At 36.2% G+C, this 25,186-nt stretch overlaps 2 protein-coding genes across 6 annotated transcripts in view; one reads left to right on the top strand and one right to left on the bottom strand.

Moving 5' to 3' along the window:
* Positions 1–11,135, top strand: part of LOC114360384 (G protein alpha s subunit) — a 63,003-nt gene extending 51,868 nt beyond the window's left edge. For all 5 annotated transcript variants that reach the window (XM_028315092.1, XM_028315094.1, XM_028315091.1 and 2 more), the window contains 2 exons: positions 2,656–2,812; positions 4,359–11,135. In XM_028315092.1, coding sequence (XP_028170893.1) covers positions 2,656–2,802 — 147 coding nt within the window. In that variant the 3' untranslated portion in view covers positions 2,803–2,812; positions 4,359–11,135. The remainder of the gene's footprint in view (positions 1–2,655; positions 2,813–4,358) is intronic.
* A 5,328-nt stretch (positions 11,136–16,463) lies between these two features.
* Positions 16,464–20,859, bottom strand: eco (Establishment of cohesion). Its single transcript, XM_028315110.1, has 5 exons — positions 20,782–20,859; positions 19,664–19,732; positions 18,351–18,518; positions 17,399–17,520; positions 16,464–16,900 (listed from the first exon to the last, which is right to left on the bottom strand). Exons 1-5 carry the CDS (start codon positions 20,857–20,859, stop codon positions 16,696–16,698), a joined length of 642 nt encoding a protein of 213 aa, XP_028170911.1. The 3' UTR covers positions 16,464–16,695.
* Between the last annotated feature and the right edge of the window lie 4,327 nt (positions 20,860–25,186).

The raw sequence follows: 25,186 nt of genomic DNA, 5'->3' as shown, positions 1-25,186 counted from the left end.
GCCGTTACTTCGATGGGCGTGTCGTGGCGCTTCATTAGCAAAAGCTGACGGTGTAGGGCTGCTACCTGATATTGATGAGTGGAGTAAACAAGGAATGTCAGTCGAAGTTGATTTTGATACTGCAATCGACTGGGAAGTCGCCAGAAATGATATATTGGTATCTTAAAATCATCGTCAAATGCTACAGCACCAAAACTTTCTTTAAACTTTCTAAACTTTCCTGCATCAATGGTATTTCAGTGTTCTATTCTAACACCGACGGCGTATATTGGTGCCTAATTTGTGATGGCCATAAGGTGCATTTACATCGCGAGCTAACACAGATACTAGAAAAAACGCTTTTTTCTAGTCTAGTCCAATAAAATATTTTTTTTTCTTCCTTATAAATAAGAGGCCAAATGGGCAAAAGTAGAAATGCGAGTGGGCACATCTATGGGCATCTTCCAAAAGTTCCGATACCTTAATATGCCGAAACCATTTTCTGATACAAACATTCCCTAATGCTGACGTGGCTTAATACACAAGCCGTGTACATCTAGAAGCTAATTCCAGACTATAAAATATTGTGTCTACATCTGCACTTCATAAAAACGGTTGAGCTTTTATTGTTCAGTAAAAAAAACGAGATAGGTATTTTCACATACACACGTCTCAAGTAAATGAGTCAATTGAAGATGCTGCTCGTGAAATTCAGACGATTTTAGTCTCATAGAGTACTTACGAAGAAAAGAGAGAAAAGAAGACACACGAAGCAACCCTAAAGATATCGAGTCAAAAACACATAAACCTTAACGGCATAGGTTTTATTATTCAAAGGGTCAAGGGCGGCGTGACGTCACAATGGACAGTGGTGTGTTCTTCCTGCTAAGGGAGTTATAAAACCGCTAACCAATATTAACGCATTAGACATCTGAATGTTACGTATAAAGCACATCAGTATACACATTTCNGTGAGTGTGCGCCAGCTAAAGCCTGGTCCGTGAGCACGTAGAATCCCGTCCAATGACCCCAAGCTACCCATCCTTATCGCTCGCGCGTAATTATATTGCTGTCGCGACTGTGCGACGCGCGCCCGCAGTGAGTGTGCGTGCGCGACAGCAACATAATTACGTGCGAGCGACAAGGATGGGCAGCTTGGGGTCATTGGACAAAATTCTACGTGCTCACGGACCAGGCTTTAGTCCACGAGCAGTGACGTCAGCGGCACTCGGATACAGCTCCGCGCGACCACCCCGACGTGTCCCGCGCCAAGTACTTCATCCGCGACGAGTTCCTGGTGGTGCTAGTGTCAGATACACTTGCGTGTCAAGAGTGATGGGACCACAGATCACAGAAACTAAAGGAAGATGTGACAAGGGGGCGTGGCCGGTGTCGCAGCAATATGCCCAAAAACAGAACACATTGCTGCAGACGTCATAATCGTCATTTACATTGCTTACGTAGTACGAACGTTGAGTACTGATACCGCAGTGGATAATGACACATATTTTGATTACTTTGTTTGTGTCAATTTCTAATGCGACACTGAGTTTCGAACTCAGCGCATTAGTTGGCATCTCTCTACATGGTGTTAGGTAAATGGGTATATGAGCCGACACTAGCCCATGTTAACTTGGTCATATAAATGGTATGATGAAGTCAGAAAATTGATATCTTCATTTTAATTATTTTATTTTTCATACAAATCGGATTTTATAAAATTTATTTTGTATGAAAATTAAAAAAATTAAAATGATGATATCAAAGGACATCATCCACGTTTCATATATTTTTGGTCCAAAATCAAAAGTGCCGGCCAACAAAAAAAAGTGCTGTATTCTGACAGAATACGTCTGCCTTAGCATTTGTTACTATGGCACCAAAGCCGTAGCTCCACTGTGCGTCGAGTACTTGAGATCTAAAAGTCATGGACTATTCATACATTTTTTGTTCAAAATCAAAAGTGTAGGCCAATAAAAAAAAAAGTGCTGTATTCTGACAGAATACGTCCGCCTTAGCATTTGTTACTATGTTTTAATTAAATAAAAATGCAAGCATTATTTTTTTTATATGATAAAACGAGATTTATATATAATAGAAACTAAAAATAAACTGTTCTATGTTAAGTTGATTGAGTATATTTCCATAAAAGACAATACATAACCAAACGATGCTGCGTGTAATGGATAAAAGACGTAAAGTTATCATTTGTGTAAATGAAAACATACTTTTTTTGGTAAATGTTGCCATTATGTAAACATTTGAGAGCTGCTTAGCTGATCACGGCTTCAAATCCGTTGAGTACCGTTTGAGAATACCATTTAAAATTGAAGGATACTTAAATTTAGGAGCCCGTCAGCTGAGTGACAGATTTGAGTAGTGTTTCAGTATTCGGCCGTAAGTGTCATTCATATTTGCTTTCGCCCCTGGCGACCTTACATGTGTTCTAGTATTGTCCGGTCGCGCACGCACACTAACTGGCCGCCCGTCGCACAGTCGCGACAGCAATATAATTACGCGCGAGCGATAAGGACGCTTGGGGTCAATGGACTAAATTCTACGTGCTCGGCGACCAAGCTTTAGTGGTAGTTACTCTAGAAGTGTGGCTCCAATCTATTTACTATCTCTTCAATAAAATTCCAAAATGATTAACCGCAGAAAATCTTTTACCCTCAGCGTATAAGCACGGCGAGCGGCGACGGCAAGCACTACTGCTACCCGCACTTCACGTGCGCCGTCGACACCGAGAACATCAAGCGCGTGTTCAACGACTGCCGCGACATCATCCAGCGGATGCATCTGCGGCAATACGAGCTGCTCTAACCGGCCCGAGGTGAGCCGCCCTTACCACTAGAGTTGCCGCGAATAATGGTTATAGCGAATAGTCGAATACCGATTAATCGCCATTCACTTTGGCGAATAGTCGAATTACTCGACATTACTATTCGACATAAAAACATTAAAATTATTTCTAATTTCTTTTAAGGTCGTGAGAAAAGAAAACAATAAAGTTAAAGAAATCTGTTTCATGTTATTCATACCTACATAATAAGTAGTAAATTTAATTTTCCATTTTTAAATTCGGGCAACCCTTTTCTTGTACATAGTTTACGGGGCATACATTAGCAAAGGCTGACAGAAAAATAAACCCATATGTATGGTGGACTTTGAGTACCAATAAGAATAAATTTTCCTATATTAGGTAAGCTTGCTAAACGATACTTAATCACACCAGCAAGCTCTGTTTATTCAGAAAGACTATTTTCCGAGGCAGGTTTAATTTACGAGGAAAAACGAAACCGACTTGCTCCCGAACGTGCAGAAAAAAATGTTTTTTGCACTACAATCTGCCTCTGTTAGATTTTAAATATTAATTAAAAAACCTAACTAATTTAATTTTATGAATATGATAAGCACAGGTACATATTACAAATTATAATTGATATTGTGTATTGTTTTATTAGGGAAAATAATAAAAATATGATTATTTTTAACTCATTACTTTTTTTGTTCACTAAAAGTTTATTTTAGACGACTATTCGCCGAATGCCGAATAATACTAGCTAATAGCTAATATCAAAAAAATTTCGAGTAATGCCGAATACCGAATAATAGCGAGTATTCGCGGCAACTGTACTTACCACAGAATAATAACAGAGTAAATACAAATTAGTAGGTCATCTTCATAGAAACGCACCGAGCGCGGTTTGTACGTGAGCGCGCCAATACGTATGCGGCGCGCACGCACACACTGACAAAATTTTGCGTGGATTAGTGGGGAGGTGCGTCACCACATGGGTTAATGTTATGACGCGTGCAATCAGAAAGGAGTTTTTTTATATTCTTTTGTTTGTAAGTTACCAGCCCCCCTAGACAAAACGCACTTTTTGATCGAATCGAAAATCGAATCCGTCAAAACTTCATACAAAAAAGGGGCTTTTCGACCACTTTTCGACTGGTTTGCGATTATAATTTGCACTTTGTCTAGACCCACAGGGGGCGTAGTGTGAGTTTAGATCAAACGCGTTCGATGTCGACTGCGAAAAAAGGTGACATTAAATGTATAACGGATTGTACAGCGCCCCCAGCGGAAACTTTCAAGTACCTACTTAAGTCTTCATATATTTTTTAAACGCAGTCGATTTCGAATGCGTTTGATGTAAACTCACACTACGCCCCAGATCTGTATTGTCATTGAATGAATAGTTTTACAGTCCGGCAACTTCGTGCGCGACCGTTCTGCGTTAGGCAGACGTAGACTACCCTTTGATATACTGATCCCTACCTACGTCGAAAACATTTACATAAATCGTCTCGTAATGTTACGTCACATAATGCTTTAATCAGAATTAAAAATATATGTACGCTTCTTGTTACAGATAAAGTAATGTCAAGCACAGTTCGCCCCGCGCCGCACCGCCCGCCCGCGGCCCGCCGCCGCGCGCTACCCGCCGGCTGTCGTGCGACCATGTCGTCCGACGCGGTTGGCAGACTATGTCGCCTGACGAGGTCGGCAGACTATGTCGTCTGACGCGGTTGGCAGACTATGTCGCCTGACGCGGTCGGCAGACTATGTCGCCCGACGCGGTCGGCAGACCCAACACCTTCGGTACGAAGATATTGGTCCTTAGTGTTTAGTGTCAGCGGTGATTTGTAAACTTGTACTTCGCAAACCAATTTCGATATACTGACTTGTCTATATTGGTCTTTGTGAGTAAAATAGTTAGGGTTTGTACATCGGAATAGTTTTGTGGAGTAAGGGTTCATGTCGGTAAGTCGATTAATCGTGAATGTTTCGTAAGATCAGGTTGGACTTTTCATTTGATTCCTAGTAAAAAGTCGGGCCAAGATTAATTTGGGAAACTATCGTTTTTATTGCGTCATGCCTATTCTACTTACTAGTTGAAAAAATAGGTCAATAACAGAAAGATAGTGATTTTTATTTATTATACAAATAATTAATTCTAGTCAGGCTTCAATTCAATTAAAAACCGAGAAACCGAAAATTACCAACCGAGTCCGAAATATACACGATGATTGACGTACGCCTACAGTTGACAGATGACGTCACACGTCACGTTGACAAGTCACTAGAGCGCGCGTCGCGCGTGACAGCGCGGGCCGGCAAAGTGCTAATGCGCGTTGTGCCTAATGTATGTTCGTTATAGTCAAACAGAATGTTAATTGTTACGTGTATTTATTAATTTACTTTTAGTCTGCATCGTTTAGTTACCATTTTTATTGTTCCTTCAGGTCGAGTTCATTGCATTTAGTGTCAAGTCGGAGTATTGATTGTCTGTGCCAAAAGACGTTTGGTGCACGTATTCGATTGTTTTAATTATAATTCTTTGACGTCATTTAATACATATGTATCTGCCGAAACTAGTCATTTTTAAATCTTGTAAATAAGGTGCAATGGATTCGCTTGTGGGACATTTTTAAATCGACACTCATCACAATTTGTTTTAATGTTTTTTCTATGTTTTAATGGACGAACACATACATTGGTGCAATGCGTACGCGCACTCCACATAGTGCATAGTACCCTCGCCTCCTGAGCGGTCGCTGTGATCTTTCCGGTAAGAAGTGTCGTTCGAACTCGTGATAGTCTAAATATTTGCTTGAAATTCCTTTTCTCAATCCATTATGTTCTTTCAAACCATTCAAAATTAATGTGCATGTGTTTAAAAATGAAATCTAAGGTGTGAGGAATAACAATCAAGATTGCACTGAGAAACGGCGCCCTTTACATTCTGTATTGGAATTAAAATGCCGTGAATGAAATTATTTATATTTTTAGTACCTTATAAAGGTATTCAACGTTTGAGTCATTATTTTATGGATTTTTTTTTATTATTTATTGGAATTCCAAGCAAATATTAAACTTTAGTCTTTAGAGAAATCTACAACGCAATAATTGAGAATACCTTGTAAGGTAAATGTATTTAAGAGCTTCGACGGTTTGAACGACACTTTCGTACTGTCCTTATGTCGTTCGCATGGTGTTTCCGAACGTACTCGCCTTTACCGATACTGGCAACCATTCGTCTTTATAAAATAAAAAAGCTGCTACGTTCTTCTTTGTTTTTGTGGCTGTCAAGTTTTTATTGGCCGAAAAGAGTTTTAAATACGTCTGTAAAAAATATTTTTATTTTTTATCTGTCAGCATCTGTTTTTTTTTTATTTCACTATTTACAACCAAAGGAATTATTTATACAGGTGCTAGTTTAAAGTGTAGTCGATGAAAATAGTTATTGTTTTCGATTAGGGTTGACTCTCCGTGAAAACCGTAGCGGCGTGATTTGCGTGTCGTTATTCCGACGATTGCGTTCGACTGTATCGGTTGGTGCATTAACGGGTCAGATTTATTTAGTCAAAACGTTGCTAAATCGTTATTTTTATAATTAAATGTGCGGCAGGACGGCTCTCGCTGGTTAGAGTATTCAAAGGCTCGAATGTCCTAAAAATATTTTTAAGAACTTGCAATATGTAAAAATATATCAGTCTCTATGGTTTGTTGTAATCCATAGAGGTAATTTAGTCTATGGTTGGGATAGAAGCTATAGATAAAGGGGAATGTGTCTGTGTAAAGTTGCAATTACTTAAAAGTAATTTTATAATAGTAAAGGTCATCTTGAAAATCCGCAAGGCTTTGTACAAACTGGCTACAAAGTTTGGCTTTGTATGAAACATAAACTGGCCTGAGATTAAAATGTAGTCGTCTTTTTCTAAAGTAGATTTAGAAAGAGAAATATCGTTCTTGTTTACATCTAAAGCGAGTTGGCAGTGGGTACATCGACATTTTCTGAATGCTATCTTTAAAGCACAAATTTTATTTTTTCTATACTAGTCTTATATTGTGTTCTTTTTGTTTTAAATTTTGTAACTATGCACAATTTCTTTTGCTACGCTTCAATTTATATCCATTTGTATTCACTGCCAAAAGCATAAGATGAGATCGCGAACCATATTTATATTAAGGATCATCCTTTAAAATTAAAACGATAATTCTCCGGGATAGGCGTAGTATTTCACTCCCACTTCAATTCCGAGCACTATTTGAGTTTATTTAATTGATTAGTTGCAAATAAAATCAAAATAATCCAACATAAATTGCGTCAGGAATATTATGAACTATGCAATGATTTAACATAAACCGCGTTTTTCTTTGATGATCAATAAATTAACAGGTTTTTTAAAAACTGTCGTTTTTTGTTTTCGGAATTTGGCATCATTTTATTTTGTGACGTAATTTTTAAGGGATTTGCATTTTTTTTTACATACAATCTTTTTGCGTGCATAATTTTATGCTCAATGACCGTGAAAGTCCCTGCGCAGTTAACTATAGCAAAATATACAATCATGTATAGCTTTTATGTTTTTAATCTAATCCTGACTTGTCACATTGTTATGTCTGTATATTTTTGATTGCTATTATTATTTTTTCTATTTTTATTTAGTTTATATATTTTGAATATCTAGTTTGTGATTAACTTCGTCATTATTTTGCGTTGGATAAAATATTCTTGTTTAATTTTATTTTAGTTTATATGAATTGTATGTCTTCCAATGAACCTATAGTTTAAATATAGTTTTGTTTTACGTATTGACTTAGTTCTAGTAGCTATCGTTTAATTTTAGCACAATTTTTGACTAAAATTGAAAATATGTAATACGGCGAGAGCTTTGCTACGTAGGTTTAACTTAGGTTATTTATATTTTTTAATATTCAGAGCTTTTAGTGTAATTTTAAGGTCCAAAGATTCATGAGCGACGCCCGTATCTGATACGGACCGACGAATATCGTTAAGCAGTATTTGATTTGAATGTTTCGAAGAATATTCGGAGATAGTTATATAATATTATACGTTTTTCTTCGTTTTTAAGGTGGACACAAGCATAGCCCTAAGTACAAAATGTTACTAACTAAAATGCCCTAACGTAATTTGTAACGAATAATATAATTATTATTTATGGAATTGGTTATGTACTTACCCTTACGCTCTTAGAGAATATTCGTAATATAAAAAAATCTATCCTATTTCTCTTTTATTAGTTGAAAAATGAATCTGAAGTGTCTATTTACAAAGTTTTGGAAGATAAGTTATTTTTCCTAGTTCGTGCTATGTCGTGGGCAGGCGGCCATGTTCTATGGGTATTAAACTATTTATTCTTTAGTTGCCTTCTCTTCAAGCACCGGGTATCGCCTGCTCATCGTATAGTCATTATAGAAAATTTATTAATGAAATCCTATTTTTTATTTTAGACAGAAAAATAAATGTTTAATGAATTGTTATTAATTATTTAGCTTTACCTATGTATGGTCCTTAATATAAGAATGTTAAAGCTGGATTATTTGTGTAATGTGCCATAATGAAGTGTTGCCAGCGGAAACACCATACACTAATGTTACCATATTGAAAATATCGTGTTTAGTATGAACACTGAGCAAACTGAGAATTCCTTCCTATCTTGTAAAGTAACAAATCGCTATTTTTTGCTTTTTAATCTTAACAATTATCGTTATTTTTTGAAATATAACTATTGAAATTGTATTTTTTCTTTTTTTTGTTAGTTAAGTTTCACTTTGAATGTAAGTAGGAAAGAAAATATAACGTACATTTAAAATATAAATGAAGTATGTTAATTCATACATGTTGCTTTGTTTGGAGGTCGCCCTTTTATTTTTGGTAGCTTGTCGTCAATTAGGTAGGCAGACTAATCGTTGTCAAGGCTCATACAAATCTCCATACGATAATATTACGCGCATAAATTCTCAGAAACCACTCAAACGTCACTCTAACGAAATAGACTAAAATATCACAAAGGTTAGGTCCTACGTCTTTGTCTAAAATGATCTGTGTTGCCAGTAATTTTCGACGTTCTGTGCAATATGGCGACCTCCCAACAGCACGAATCAACCCATTATAGAATCATTGTGTAATTAAAGTTAACATGGCATCTTAAACTTATTGTATATGTAACTTAAAAAGTAAAACTATTTGGTAGCTATTTTAAGTAAGTTTTAGCGTATCGCAAATGATATGGAATGCAAAAGTAACAAAAAAATATTATATATAATAATAATAATTGTAGACTGCTAAAAGTTGTGACGGTTTTTTTCTCCTTGCAGTTCTACTTTCCAGTCGGATGCAAATTATTTGGTGGCGGGAAATTTTGAACTCGTCGCATATTTTTTACAAGTGTCAAGTCCACAGACAAAATAAATTACAATGTTGCCATAATAATTATCCTACGTCAATACATGGATTCTATTCGTATATGTCCCTATTTGCGTATGTGATCAGTTCAAACGTTCGCGCTGTACCAAAAGGAACATACTGGCTTATATTAGGTGCCGAAGAGTTTTAATATTATTTTTCACATCCAAGACGAACGCTATGCAGTGAGAGTTGTGTAAAGTGTATAAATGAATCATGATAATTGTGTGTATCCGCAATTAAATTAAAGAATGCCTTTCCACACTTTTTTCTCTTACTGTATAGATAGATAGTCTCTGGCCATAGTCACACGGTTAGAAATGCAATATTTTTTTCACTATTTACTAATATCAACACTCTTTTAGTTCACGTTTGACTAGCTTCAATGTTGCCTTTTTAATTTCAACTGCAATTCTAGTGACTGCTCACAAGTTTTGAGTTACGTAGTACTAAATATAAGAACTAAGACGTAAATTTTGTAATTGGTTTCTGTATTGGTGGACTAACATATTCGAGTTTAGAAAATTATCGAAAAGGCAGCGTATTTGAATTGAAACATTGAGGTTGTTAGTTCTCTAACCGAATTCGTTAGTTCTTCATACAGCGTACACAGCTGTAGTGACTACTCGCGCGAATCTCAAGCTTTTTAGCGCTACTTCATCAGTCCAATGCCTTTTAAGCCAAGCACGCACCTACAGCGAATCACACGAAATGAGTGCGCTTTAGGCCTCACATCTACAAGAGGAAGCGTGACTAACCGTATCAATAATTCAATTAATATAAGTAACGTTAGCTGAAGCAGCGCACATCACAATTACAATACGATGTGAGACACCGCGTATCAGTACAGGTTTAGGTAGAATGTACGAATGTATTTGACGTCGTTTGGGGTCGCCCGGTCTCAGCTTGAAGGCGGGCCGTCCGCTTGTACTCGTACGTCGCACCGACCCCGACTCCTCGTACGATTAAGAAAACGCAATAACAAGTGAGTCATGTAATATGTATAAAGTAGTATAGCATATTTTCTATGTTTTTCGATATTTAGATGAAATACTGCCAGTGTCGATGTCAAGTAAATGGAACGTACTAAGGTGTAAAGATTTTAGATATTTCTCTCGGTTTTCGATGTACGGAAGCGATATGTAATACATAGTGAGGCGAAGTCCAAGCGTTTAACATTTTACGTCTCCGGCGCAGGAATTCGAGTAGTGTTAATGATACTTTAAATTGTTTTTCGTGAACAGATCCTCGACTAGTAGGTAATGTAACGTCCGTTGCCAATAACCAAATAGTATTGAACGATTCCTCCTTTTTTAATATATCTTCATAGTAGGTAAGTGAATGTACTTGCGCACAATATGTATGTGAGGATGGTTTCCTTCGGTTCAACAAAGTGCGGCCGTGGCCTGCAAATATTTTTTGGTAATGTTTTACCTGTCGTATCGTAGGGGTGCGCTGTCCGCGAGCCCTAGATCTGTCTCGACGTAGATATTAAATGATGGCATTTAAAACTAGTGCTCATAGATTTTTTTCCATTGTAGCACAAAAATATTTTTCTCTCAAATTTTCTGTAGAAGTTTCTTTATAGATATATTTTCTAGACTAGCTCAACACTTTGTTTAGACTCGGTAACGCAGCAGCACCTTATACAGACGGACTGCGGATCATGTCATGGTGTATTTACTCTAATACCTACGTTTAATATATACTGAAAATCTATATTTTTAACAAATTTAATTTTAAAATATATACCTAATTAATGAAATTCCTAAAGATTAAAAAATGAAATTTTTAATATTTATGTGTATAGTAGTGTGTACTGCGAGGTGATTATAAAATAACAAACGCTTATAATTTTTGTCTCCACAGAATTGTGCAAAGAGAATATATAATTTATTGTCCATGAAATTAATAATAATCTATACCTAACTGATGTGTACAAAAATCAGTATGTTTCAGGCATTTTGAATCCGACTTAATGTATGTAAAAATAAATGTTGTTTTAAAATTGTGCTATTTCATTTCACACCCAACATGTAATGTGAATAATATGCAACAAATGAAACTCAAATTTTATGAAAATCAATTTTATTTAAAATTAAAATTGGCACACAATTTGTGTAACTTAAAAGTACATCCAAAAGTAAAATGTAAACATTCTAAAAAGTTTTTGAAATTTAGAAAAATCTCCCAAGAAAATATCTAAGCGGAAAGGTTTATGCTAAACAAATAACTCATCAAGTAAAACAAATAAATAATATTTACAGACTATGGCAATACGTATGGTACGTACTATCTTTGGACTTGCCACTCAACATATAAACGAATATCAAGCATTTAGAGACAGCAAGTAGCGGAAAAATACACATGGAAATAAATGCAATATTTTATAGCAATTCTAACAAAATAGATACAACTTTGGGGATGCGTATACGCAATTTTCACTGGCAAAGTTTAGTAAAATTGTAATCGTGAATGCTTAATGTTAACAAAAAAAAGTTATGAGCATTCCTTCAGATCGTCCATTTGCAACTAAATTACAAAATGTTTTCGCGTCAATTTTTTAAAACGCTATGTTGAAATATCTTACATATCAATCTTAAGTACGACATTATTTACCGTTAAGCGTATTTATGACTTTATAAAACTACTTCGTTGCATTGTGGGGTAGAGAGCGGAGCTTAAATACCATATTACTTTTTGGCTTCAAAACCGTAATTTGGTACTCACAGCAAGTTCACAAGTTTTAAATTATAAAAATCTCAAAATAGTTTCATAGTAACATCAAAAATCTTAACCTAACTTAGTACTAACAGGCACGTTTTTTCTTACACTAGGTACACTCACTTGGTTTGACGATGAGTGCAGGGTCACCAGATACTTGTAAATTTTAAAGTAAAAATAACTTCTATAATTTTTAAAAAACGGTGTCAACCGTTGAGATTTTTAGAGTTCCCGTATCTGAGATATAAAATACGGAACCCTTTAAGAACTATAAGGCTGAGTTACACCAGCTAACCTTGACGTTAACCGGTGTTTTAACCGACTTCAACAAAAGGAGGAGGTTCTCAATTCGGTTGTTTGTATGGAGTTTGGCAGATATTTTGTTTGTTTGACGTTTGTTAAAGTCAAAGTAAGATGGTGCAACCCAGCCTAAGTGTGTTTAAATATTTCTCGTTAGTTACTCATAGTGATGAGATAATTAAATTATCTAATGATCCTGCTTACTCACAAAAAATAAACTTAATACTAAAGTCGACTTTTTGTTAGGCACATCATAATTTTTATATTAATCTTATAACAACAAAAACTATCAAAAAATACCTTCTAGCTTATTCGAGTTTGGTCCCATAAAATGGAATATTTTTAACAAAGTATTTACAAATACAAGCAAAAAAATTACTTTCTAAAAATAGTTATTTCTTATTGAATGCGCAAATGCATCATGTAAAATTTTTGAAGTTTATCAAAATGAGGTAATATATTCTTATAGTTATGTAACAGAAAAATTAAGAATCTTCTCAGAATGCCATTCATTTTGACTCGAATATGAACATAAATATCATAAACTTGTGTGGATAATTCCATTGTCAATGTAGTTGAAAATAAATTGTCATTAAAACACTGCACACACTGGGTTTTTACTAGTTGTTAATTATTAGATAATTTTATAACTTGTGGATATTACAGCTTGCAAAGCCTTCAATGTTTTTGTGACTGTTGCTCTTAAAGTACTATGATATTGACACATGGTGGTACTGTGACGGTTAGTTATGTAACCCCCAGTCCTCAATAAGTAGGCCAATTTAATCTCTGGTTAGTTCAGAATATCCAGGTTTACGGTCGAGGTAGACATAAAAGTTGTCAGTCCCGCAGTACTTAGCAACAAGTCCCTTACCGGCGGCCATGGGGGCGCTGAAAGCCAGCTGTTGCGGCTGCTCCAATAATAGTCCCGAATATCAAGATGTAGTGGTCCAAATCGAGGTAGAGGCAAAAGTTTCGCAATATAGATGGTCGCAATAGTCCTCAGACTATTTGCACTGGTTTTTTGATAAAATCCGAATGTGAACGCAATTTTTTAGTCCAGGATAACCAGGCGTAGCTTTTTCAGTCGAGGTAAACATAAAAGTTGTCAGTCCCGCAGTACTTGGCAGCAAGTCCCTTACCGGCGGCTATGGGCGCGCTGAAAGCCAGCTGTTGCGGCTGCAGCGCCGCGCCGTGGAGGAAGGACGCGCGCGCGCAGTCTAGCAGCGCCCGAGCAAGCCCGCGCCGCCGGTAAATCTTAATAAGAAGGCCAAATGCCAAAGTACCTAATCCAAAAGAGGTGTAGCGTTCAAAGTCGAGGTAGACGTAGAAGTTTTCAGTGACGCAGTATTCACCAGGGCTATTCCCACTGCTGCAACTCATCTATTGCCAAGATTTACCAGGGTGTCCACTGCAAATGTTCGAAAAAATTCCCTGACTTTCCCTGACATTTTTTTCAAAATTCCCTGACCTGATGTATACAACGTGTCTCAAAATTCAAGGATAAGCCGACGCCACAGGATGGACATAGTCATGACTACTTTAGGAAAAATAAGGAAAAAAATTTATCTCAATTATAAAAATTATAAACTTTCACAATAAATTATGAAATTCAACGAAAATTTGACACCCCTTATGATATTCTACATTACCACGACCACAATTTTTCAATTATTCCTGGTTTTCTGTTTATATCGGCAACTTAAGTAGTGCTGCTGTTCACCCCAACTCTTAAAACCCCCAGAATCCTTGCAGTTTTTACACAAAAGTTAATCAAAATATGTTATTTCCTTAAAATTTTGAACGATTTTTACTTTCACTCCACTTCGACTCATCGTTTTGTAAAAAAAAAGTATGAACACTACTGCGGCAAGTTTTTTATAAAGTTGACGCAACTATTCAAGATTCCAAAATGGTATAATACTCTTAAGAAACCTAGTCGCAAAAAAGATAATTATGCATAACATTTTTACAAGCACTTCGCTTGTTAGTTAGTATGGGATAAATCTTACAACTGAATTTAAAACCAGTTCTCCCTAATCAATTGAGCTGAAATTTGGTATACTTGTGTAAGTACGATGACAATGCAATATTATGGTACCATTGAGCTGGATGGAGTCAGAGAGACATTGAGATAGGAACTCTTAACGAAACGGCGGAATTGCATCTAGATTGGGTTCGTTGGACTTGTCTTTTCGAGCACTTTAGTGCTAGATGATGTCCAGGGTCCTGATGATGAAGTCAAGAGGTGGCAGGAGCTGGCCATAGGAAGTCCTAAACGAAAAGGCGGAAGCTTATCGAGTTTGGGTTCGTTGGATTTGTCTTCCCGAGCACTTAGGCCATGAGATTGAGAAACAACTAAAAAGTTTAAAATAAAACTTTTTTAAAAACAAGCTTGACTTCGTTTGAAAATTATAATTGACTTCATCATCAGGGCCCTGGACATCATCTAGCACTAAAGTGCTCTAAAAGACAAATCCAACGAACCCAAACTAGATGCACTTCCGCCGTTTCGTTTAGAAGTTCCTGTAGCCACCTTCAGTCTCCATTCAGCTCAATGGTACCATAATATTGCATTTTCATTGTACTTACATAAGTATACCAAATTTCAGCTCAATCGGTTGAGGAGAACTGGTTTTAAATTCAGTTGCAAGATTTATCCCATACTAACTAACAAGCGAAGTGCTTGTAAAAATGGTACGCATATCTTTTTTGCGACTAGACTTCTTCTCAGTTTTTACTAAAAGTTGAGCTAACCATTGTTCGAAAATGGTTTTTTGATTCGTAGTTAAAATAACCAATAGTCAAATTTGACAGATGTCAAATGACAAGTGGTTAAATATCAGAAAAAAATGTTTTTCGAACAATGGTTAGCTTGGCTTTTAGTACATTTTTTAACTATTAGTTAACATTTTGTTAATATTTAACCATTAGTAGCAAAATTTAACAATCTGTTATTTTAACTATGAATCAAAAAACTGGACCTAGAGTATTATACCATTTTGGAATCTTGGATAGTTGCGTCAACTTTATAAAAAAACTTGCCGAAGTAGTGTTCATACTTTTTTTTACAAAACGATGAGTCAAAGTGGAGTGAAAGTAAAAATCGTTCAAAATTTTAAGGAAATAACATATTTTGATTAACTTTTGTGTAAAAACTGCAAGGATTCTGGGGGTTTTAAGAGTTGGGGTGGACAGCAACACTACTTAAGTTGCCGATACAAACAAAAAAAACAGAAATATTTGAAAAATGGTGGTCGTGGTAATGTAAAACATAATAAGGGGTGTCAATATTCGAAGAATTTCGTAATTTATTGTGTAACTTAAAAAATAATTGAGATAGATTTTTTTCCTTAATTTTCCTAAAGTAGTCATGACTATGTCCATCCTGCGGCGCCGGCTTATCCTTGAATTTTGGGACACGTTGACTTTTCGGATAGATCCAGTTAATTCTGTAACCTATTACTGATATCGTTTGAAGGACCTCGTGAAGCACTTTCAAGATCAGTAAGCAGTTTTTCGATATCTTGTGAAGTTTAGAAATAATCGAATGAGATCCCTTATCGTTTCCACCCTGTATTAATAGCACTCACAGTGAACTGCTCACTAGTCTGCACTCAATAATCAAATCAATAAATAATTATAAAAAATATATAAATAAACATAAGTTATAAGTTGCACTTTCACATCGACAATAGAAAATAATTATATCATTTTACTGAAACAAAAAAGTACAACTATTAAAACAAAAAGGAGTAATCTAGTTATGACAAAAAAAAATCATAACATAGATCACTCTAATCCTGAAAAAAAAAACAAAGTATTCTAAAAAAAAAAGTAATCTAATTAAGAACAAAATTATGTCATAATTTAGATCAATCTACTTCATTAGATAAAAAACCAAAAAGGAGTAATATAATTATGACTAAAAACAATGTCATAATGTAGATCACTCCAAACCTGAAAAAAAAATGCTTCGATAGTCAAGATCAAAGGTCTTTCTAGAGCATAAATTAATTAAATCCTTCATTTTACAATCACTGGGAAATTTCGGGAGACAAACAATGTTTTGGTAGACAAAATCTCAATGTTTCCCTGACTTTCCAGGTGACCCCTCTATTTCACTGACTTTCCAGGGAAATATATAGGGAAATGCTCATAGCAGTCAGGACTGCTATGAGCTTCCCTGACTTTTCCCTGATTTTCCCTGACTTTCCAGAATGTGGACACCCTGTTTACAGCTGGTTTTTGATGAAATCCGAATATTAAACGCCAATGTATAGACCAGGTGTGAGCTCTCAGTCGAGGTAGACATAAAAGTTGTCAGTCCCGCAGTACTTAGCAGCGAGTCCCTTACCGGCGGCCGTGGGCGCGCTGAAAGCCAGCTGTTATGGCTGCTCCAGTAAAATCTTAATAATCAAGCCAAGTTTATTCCAAAATAGTAATTTAGTCCCATGATAGTCCAGGTATCTCAGTCGAGGTAGACATAAAAGTTGTCAGTCCCGCAGTACTTAGCAGCAAGTCCCTTGCCGGCGGCCGTGGGCGCGCTGAAAGCCAGCTGTTGCGGCTGCAGCGCCGCGCCGTGGAGGAAGGACGCGCGTGCGCAGTCTAGCAGCGCCCGAGCAAGCCCGCGGCGCCGGTACTGCATGTGCGTCCAGATACGGGACACGCCGCATCTGGGAAATATCAAAAATCCTTTTAAAACATCCGGTAATACACGTCTTAAAAACGTCAAACATGTATTTAAAAATAAAAATGGGTTTTATACTAGTAAATCTTTAACTTGTACTTGCATTGTTTACTAGCTTTTCCAATGAAAATTTTAGCAAAGATTTATTTCCGAATAACTTGTCGCTAAACTGACCGCCTAAAATGTGCTATTTTTTTTTGTTAATTTTTGTGTGGTGTGCTGGTGTGCATGAGATATATTTGGCAACGCACAACATTACAAAGTAAAAAAACAAATAGGTACCTACACTTACATATAGTGTTTTTGGCAACAAAAAGGAGCCTGTAATGTCCTATTATTTGGACGCGTTTTAGTCAAGAATTTGTGGTCTCTTTTGTTTTTTAGACAGTCACACCAATTAGGTACATAATCCTCAAAAATGTTAGAGTAATACAGACATTCATTGCTTATTCACAAAATTATGAGTATGGATGTGTATACTCACTTGACGGGGTATTCCTCTACGCTGCAACAGTCGGGATCTCCCGGGATGAACTTGTAGGCTTTCATCTTGGGCTCGACAACTAAGCAGCCAACAATCTGCTTCTTTTCTATGTACAGATATGCCTGGAACAAATGATTTTATATAAAACATGGAGATATGATAATGATATTTTTTTTTATCGAAAATTGCATGCAATTGTGTAAAACAGATGTTTTGGTAAAAAAAATATTAATGGCGTTGAAAGAACACAAGCTATGTAAAAAATTGGACAAACAGTTGATCCCAATAAATAATAATATTTATCGGAAACGGAAGTCAAATCACGATCTCAAAACAAGATGGCGGATCGCCAACGCCGCCTAGTGGAACATTTGATGACGATCCATCGACCTGAGTAGACGTCAGAAGAAGTCCTTTGTGATCAGAAGTGGGTCCTTGTGACCAGAAGTGAGTACTTAGTAGCCAGAATGGTGACTGCTACTCATAGTGTAGGCGTGAAGTTTCTCCCGGGGCAAGTCGGCCCCGTAGCCCAGCTGTGGACCCGGGTACTACGCCCCGTGGAGATGTGTGGAACCTCTCTAGGTATGTTACTTATAATGTAAGCATGCAGTTTGACCTTGTGTAAGTTGGAATACTGAAAGAAAAATAGAACGTCTTTTGTGGCCAGAAATACGTCCTGTGTAGCCCGAAACGAGTCTTTTGCAGTCAGTAGTAGGTCTTTTGTAGCCAGAAGTGGAACTTTTGTGGATAGAAATGGGTCCATTGTGGCCAGAAGTGGGCCTTGTGTAACTAGAAATTGGCCTTTTGTAGCCAGAAGTTGTCTTTTGTGACCAGAAGTGGATCCTTTGTGGCCAGAAGTGGGTTTTGTGACCTGAAGTGGGTCCTTTATGACTAATAGAAGTGGACTGCCATAGACTGCAATGCTGGTAAATAGTGTAGGTGCTATACTTACAGTATAGGCGTGCAGTTTCTCCCGGGGCAAGTCGGCCCCGTAGCCTAATTGTGGATGCACCACGCGTGCCAGAAGTGTCTCCACTTTGCGCCAGCCCGAGTCTCCGCCACGCACCCGGATGCACCGCCCAGTAGGAGTGCGTTCTACTACGTATTCTTCTTTCCAACCCTGGAATACATGTTACAGTTTAATATCACTATAGTCTGGTCCGTTATCACGTAGAATTTTGTCCAATGACCCCTATAGGCTCTCACTATAGGCCTTATACAGAAGCTCAAAGTTGCACAGCGTGCTATGGAGAGGGCTATACTTGGTGTTTCTTTGCGAGATCGAATCAGAAATGAGGTAATCCGTACATAGCCCAACGGACCCATCCTTATCGCTCGCGCGTAATTATGTTGCTATCGCGCTCGCACTCACTGCGGGTGCCAGTCGCACAGTCGCGACAGCAATATAATTACGCGCGAGCGATAAGGATGCGTAGCTATGGGTCATTGGACAAAATTCTACGTGCTCACGGACCGGGCTTTAGTGATTTATTAAGTGGAACCTTAACTTTGAACTCGTCCTATGTTCTTCTAATTGATTTCGTTACAGGTTCAATGACAGTTTAAATTTCCCCGTGACAAACTTGACCTTCACTGGTTGGGTTTTTTATTGGCGATCAAGCTGTAGATCCTGGCTACACACGAGTTGTAGCGGTGGGAATAGTCCCGTAGTGATTTATGACAAATTAGGTAGTTATGCGATACATACATAACATATTCCATTTGCCTTTGCGACCCCCGCATCTATGGCTCTATACCCTTTAAACCACAATATGTTCATATTGTCAAAAGAACTCATATACCTATATTGTATGTAGAATCCAACACTACATTTTTTTTCTAAAATACGACCTCCTCACCTTAAATGAAAAACGCCTTAAAAACATGACTTATGACCGTAAAAAATTACAATACATAGTTTAACGTTGGCATAGATTTTTAGTTACTTTTAAAAACGAAAGTTATTTTGCATATTTTAAATTTTAGTTTAGGCTTGTCAATACAGTTCAAGTTTACATATTATCATTATAAAATACTAGCTTTTACCCGCGGTTTCACCCGCGTGAAATTTAGTTTGTCACAGATCGTCATAAATTATAGCCTATATGTTATTCTGGGTTTCATCAAAATCCTTTCAGTAGTTTTTGCGTGAAAGAGTAACAAACATCCAGACATCCAAACTTTCGCATTTATAATATTAGTATGATAATCTAAGGAACACTAACACAATACAAATAGGCATTGAAGGCAATTAAAAGAACTTACGTTAAACTTAAGGACGTCAGTCGAGTTATGATGAACCAAATGGTCGTGCTCATCTTGTGGATCTCCAATCTAAAACAAATAAAATGATATTTTAATAAACCTACAGTGAAAGAAAGATCACTTAATTAGGCACTAACACCCGTATTCACAAACGATGCTTGCTTAAGTGAAGCCGCAAATCGAATGCACAGCGTTGAATAGAGCTGTGATTGGTTTGTGTGTCACCTTGTGCGTCCACGCGCAATGTGAGACGTCATAGTAATGTTTGTGACTACGGGCGTAAGATTTCAAATTCAAATTGTGTTTATTGTGAAATCACAGGTACATAAGTCAGGTCATTAAATTTGTATGACAGATCAGCTGTGTTCCGCCGCATGGGCATACAATAATGGTAAGATACAATTGATAGGTAGTAAAAATCTATGACACAATAAATGATACAATTCAAATAAAACTCAATTATTAATAATTATAAGTTAATTAAGTCATACAGAAAATGTCAGCAGAATACAATATTATGTCAGTCGGAGAGAAAAAAAAACCATTTCATTAATAAATACTTAGGTACTCAAATTGTCACACAAGTCATTATAAATTGTCAGAAAGATATTAATTTACAGAGTAGTAACCTTTTTTTTTAACAAAAGGTCCTTTAGCTTAGCTTTAAATACAAGTATACATGTAGTTTCAATTATATCTTTTGGTAGATGGTTGTATATTCGAGGCGCCATACAGAAAACGCTCTGATTGAAAAGTGCTGATTTATTTGGAGGTATACAAATTTTCAATTTATGTCTTTTACTATTTAAAGTTACAAACTGATCCAAATTATTTTTAACAAACATTGACACTTCAAGTATGTAAATACAGGTTAAAGTCATAATCCTTAGATTTAAGAAGTACGGTTTACAGCTTTCAGTCTGTTTTATTTTGCACATTGCCCTTATGCATTTATTTTGTGCTCTAAACACACAACCTTTATTTACTGAGTTGCCCCAGAACTCAGTAAATAAAGGTTGTGTGTTTAGAGCACAAAAGATTCGTACCAAAATTTCAGTATATCCCGCCAGCTAAGAGCATGCACTGATATTATCTGCATAAAGGCATTTATAGNTTACTGAGTTGCCCCAGAACATAACACCATACTTTAAAAGGGGAGCAACATATCCATGGTATGCTGTTAGGATAGCAGACATATTTACTGTCCTTTTAAGCATATACAGTGCGTAAGAATATTGGCTTAATTTTGTACATAGTGTGTCAGTGTGTGACTTCCAACCTAAGCCATTGTCTATGTTGAGACCTAAAAACTTTGTTAAATTTACTTGTTCAATATTTTGATCTAAATAATGTATTTTTATGTTATCAACTCTATCAAGTCTATTTTTAAATGTCATTACTTTGGTTTTGTCAAGATTTATTTTTAAGTTATTCAATGTCAACCAGTGTATAATATTAGATAAAGTATTATTAATGTCAAGTTCCATTTGCATTTTGTCATTACCTGTAAATACCACAGTGCTATCATCTGCAAACAATATGGTTTGATAGTGAGTTAATTTAGGCAGATCATTTATGTAAATAATAAAAAATAAAGGACCTAACACACTCCCCTGCGGTACTCCAAATGTAACATCTTTGAATTTTGATCTGTAATTAACAATCTTTTTAGTCTTTGGGCATAATTTTGAAATTTGTGTACATTGCTTTCGATTACTAAGATATGATTTGACAAGATCGAGCACATTTCCTCTTATCCCATATGCATATAACTTTTCTAATAATAGGCTGTGCCTCACATAGTCAAACGCCTTAGTTAAATCCATATACAGAGCACAGGCATGGTTTTTAGTATCTATAGTATTCATGACTACATTTAAAAACTTGAAAATTGCCATATTTATAGATTTATTTTTTCTGAATCCAACTTGTTCAGAAGCAAAAAGGTTTTTACTTTCAAAGAAGTTACTTATGGTATTATGAATAACCTTTTCAAATATTTTAGAGATAACAGGCACAAGTGCTATTGGTCNTGTGCCTCACATAGTCAAACGCCTAAAATAATGCTTTATTTCAATTCCAAAATACTTAAGCAGTCATTTGTTTAACATCTCAGAACAAAAAACACAACCATCTACTTAGGCTATAATTAATACGCGTTATGTAAATTCAGTCGTAAAGATCGAAGGCCCGATTGATCGTCCGACTGGTTCAAAATCAAATCTTCAATTACACGGTGCGCCGGCGCCGGCCGCGAGCTCAACCGTGAAAACGGTTACAATGTGGGTAACTATTACGTTGACACGGAATCTGGCTTAAAACAGGCCAGCATTTTCTACCTTTTTTCTATGAGATCTGATAAGTAGTAATAAAAGTACTTTTAGGGCTCTTTAAAATTAGACGTTTGTCGTGCGATTTGCGAGACTGCACGCATACTCTCGTTGTTATTTTTTTTTTATTTCAACGCAGTTGTAAATTTCGGACTTGCGGTCCTGCAAATGGACAACAAACGTCCGGCTCAAAACGCCTACTTTGAAAGAGCTCTTAAAATCTTTTCCCTAAACTGCTGACATTGGAAAAATATCTATTAGAAGCTACATAAGAGCCAGTCCTTGATCAGGAGAGACTAGTTTGCCCACAAACATTAAAATGAAACACCTAAATTAGTAGCAACTTTTTGTGATAAAATCTTTATTGACCTCCGAGAGTCTTGAACTATAATTTGTCAACAGAGATCATTACGTTAAAATAAATAACTTCGTAAAGTAATCTGACGTAAAATCTTGATACTTGTGATGATGGGGCAGATGGCATTGTCATGTGAAATGCAAAGCGATGATCCCTTGACCCAGATGGTGGCGACAATGCATGTAATAAAACGAAACTGCAGTCGAAGAAGCGTACTGACACGAAATATGAAAGAGTAATGAGGATTAAACTTTGGTTAATTATTGTGAGACACGTTAATGAGGATTGGATTAAGGTTTAATAATTAATGAAGACTCATCTTCATCTCATTCAATTCATTAACTATCACGAAAAAAATAGTAGGTAGCATGGGGTCTGTTAAATCATAATTTAACCTTCTGATAGTTCTTGACAAAATAAAATTAAAAATGTAGGTATCTAGAATTCTTACTGTTGGACCTATAATTCTACAGCCAGCAGCTCTGGGCCATTTATCAATACATCAAGCGACCACAGAATCAGATGATGCGCTTTTTTGTCCAGGTTAAAAAAGTTCGTAGAAGTATCTTTATGGAATAAAATACAACTACTAAGATTACTGGCAAAGCAAATACATGAAGTAGAAGTAGGAAAAATCTGCCATTAAATTTTAAAGGGAAAACTACTGTACAAGCAAGTTTTACAGGTCAAAAGTACCTATTCATGAGGATGTTTTTACACATTATTCATTCATATGTTAGTAACTACGTCATTTTACTGACGCAGTATTACCTACTTATGCTGATGCCTTTGACTGCCATTATCAATTAATTTTGTGAACCATTGACGCAACGCCTTGCAAAGGACTTTGCATTCACATCAAGAGTGTCGAAATCTTATTAAACCCAACAAATACCAAAGGCCGAACTGATCATCGTTAAGCCGAACGTACAAACCTGAAGTCTACCTAAGCAATATTAAGAAACAATGTAAAGTAGGCCTCTCTTTATAAAGTCTTATTTTGAATTTTTTGATAAAATTTTGAAAATGATAAATATCCTGACTTCTGAAAAAACTCATAATGTGTTTTGGCCCAAAGAAAAATTGGATCTTGAAGAAAATGGGGACATCTCATCAAGGAATCTTGACAGTTTTGGGAAACTCATCGCTTTTCCTTTGCATGTTAGGGATTTGAAAATTCACGTTGATACTTATTGATACTACCCTAAGATACTACCGAATCCAAATTCTCGCAAGTAAAGCCACGGGCAAATGGCAGTACCTTTACAAGTTCCTATTGCTTTGTCTCAAACATAATTAATAAGGCTTTGGTTAAATTATTCGTGTTTTTATCGAGCCTCACGATATCAGGCGATCGAATTATTTATGGCCGTCAGATCACGAAGCCAACCTTATTACAGAAGGTTAAGACGATCATTTGTGATCACGTTGACTTTTTGTGAAGATTGCTTATTGAAAAATTTAAATGGGATGTAGGTATTGGGCGTATAATTATAATATTTATAAGATTATTATTATTAACACATTCAATTAGGTATGTTTGTTTGTTTTATGATTCTTATTTGATAATTTACCTAATTCATTTTAACATTACCTTGAAAACAGAAAGATTCCTGTGGGAAATTTTAACCTGACAGAAGCATATGGAAAAATATTTTCGGAGATTTTCTTTCGACAACAGAAGAACCTAAACTTTTTCCCTACATGCTAGTTTCCGGAAAACTTTTCCAATTTTCCTACGCATAATAGCCTTTATTTCACTTCAGTGAATTGTTCGTTCGTTCGTTCGTTTCAGCCGAAAGACGTCCACTGCTGGACGAAGGCCTCCCCAAGCTGTGGACGTCATTTGGCTGAAACAAACGAACGAACTCTTTTAACGATAACATTAATAGTTTCACGCAAAATAGACCCTATAACTGATTAGATCCATTACAAATACCTATTGTGTAAAGCACTTGACAAAATTGGCTATGGCTATAGAAGATTACCAAGTGCCTCCGATTGAATCGGCCTACCAACTCGCACAGTTGGCCCCGGGAAATTGCATAATCCCTAAGTCAATGCAGTAGCGTTTAAAATCCATGGTGTTTAAACCTGGTGTACGATTCAATACCTGCGCGTTGACCTAGCCTTGCACTCAACTTGGGATCGTAGACAAGTCACAGTCAAAATAAAACGGCATTTTTATTTCAATTAACGACATGTCTGTAGTTAACATTATAAAAGTGTATTATTTAATATCTGTATCTGTGTCTTACTAGTTTTTTAATTTTGTTGGAAATATTGTTTAATAAATACTTTATTGAATTTTATGTGTACCACCTACGAAAAAACATCATTTGAAATTATTTCTTAAAGAGTACGTGTAGGTACCACATGATGGGACTAAGGCTATACAAAAATTGTACCACTGCACATTGTTACCTACTTAAGCGAGAAGGAACCGGATGATTACCTAGAACCAATTAGCGGCTAAATGATCATGATAACGACAAAGTGTTAACTAAAGACATAAAAATATGCTTTTGTACGTAACAATACTATGGCTTTTTTATCTACAAAATCTGCAATGCATGCATCTGTCAGGAATGAGCTGGCCGTTCTCTTCCGTCTGTGCCCAATGATTGACCTCAAGAATGAGTGTCAATGCGAACCAAATTACGCTATCTAGATGACTGTACCTTAGACGGACCGATGGACGACCATCGCCTAATCTTCTCTACTTAATTACCTATTCATTATTTTAAATCGTTTAAGCTATTTTTAACGATCACCATTGAGATAAACTGTGGTTAGTTTACAGAGTTTAATGATAATTTAATTTTTTTGATATTT

Source organism: Ostrinia furnacalis, unplaced genomic scaffold, assembly GCF_004193835.3.
Source record: "Ostrinia furnacalis isolate ACB-3 unplaced genomic scaffold, ASM419383v2 OfSCF4979, whole genome shotgun sequence".
Classification (NCBI taxonomy): domain Eukaryota; kingdom Metazoa; phylum Arthropoda; class Insecta; order Lepidoptera; family Crambidae; genus Ostrinia; species Ostrinia furnacalis.
This window is presented reverse-complemented; position numbering and strand designations above follow the sequence as displayed.

Bases quoted from the DNA above. Each gene is read 5' to 3' on its own strand.
- eco (XM_028315110.1), bottom strand. From the start codon at position 20,859: ATGTCTGCTATCCTAACAGCATACCATGGATATGTTGCTCCCCTTTTA. The intron at 18,519-19,663 runs GTAAGTTCTTTT...CATGTATTCCAG, and splicing joins CTGACGTCCTTAAGTTTAAC to GGTTGGAAAGAAGAATACGT. The intron at 17,521-18,350 runs GTAAGTATAGCA...CATTTGTTCCAG, and splicing joins AGAAACTGCACGCCTATACT to GCATATCTGTACATAGAAAA.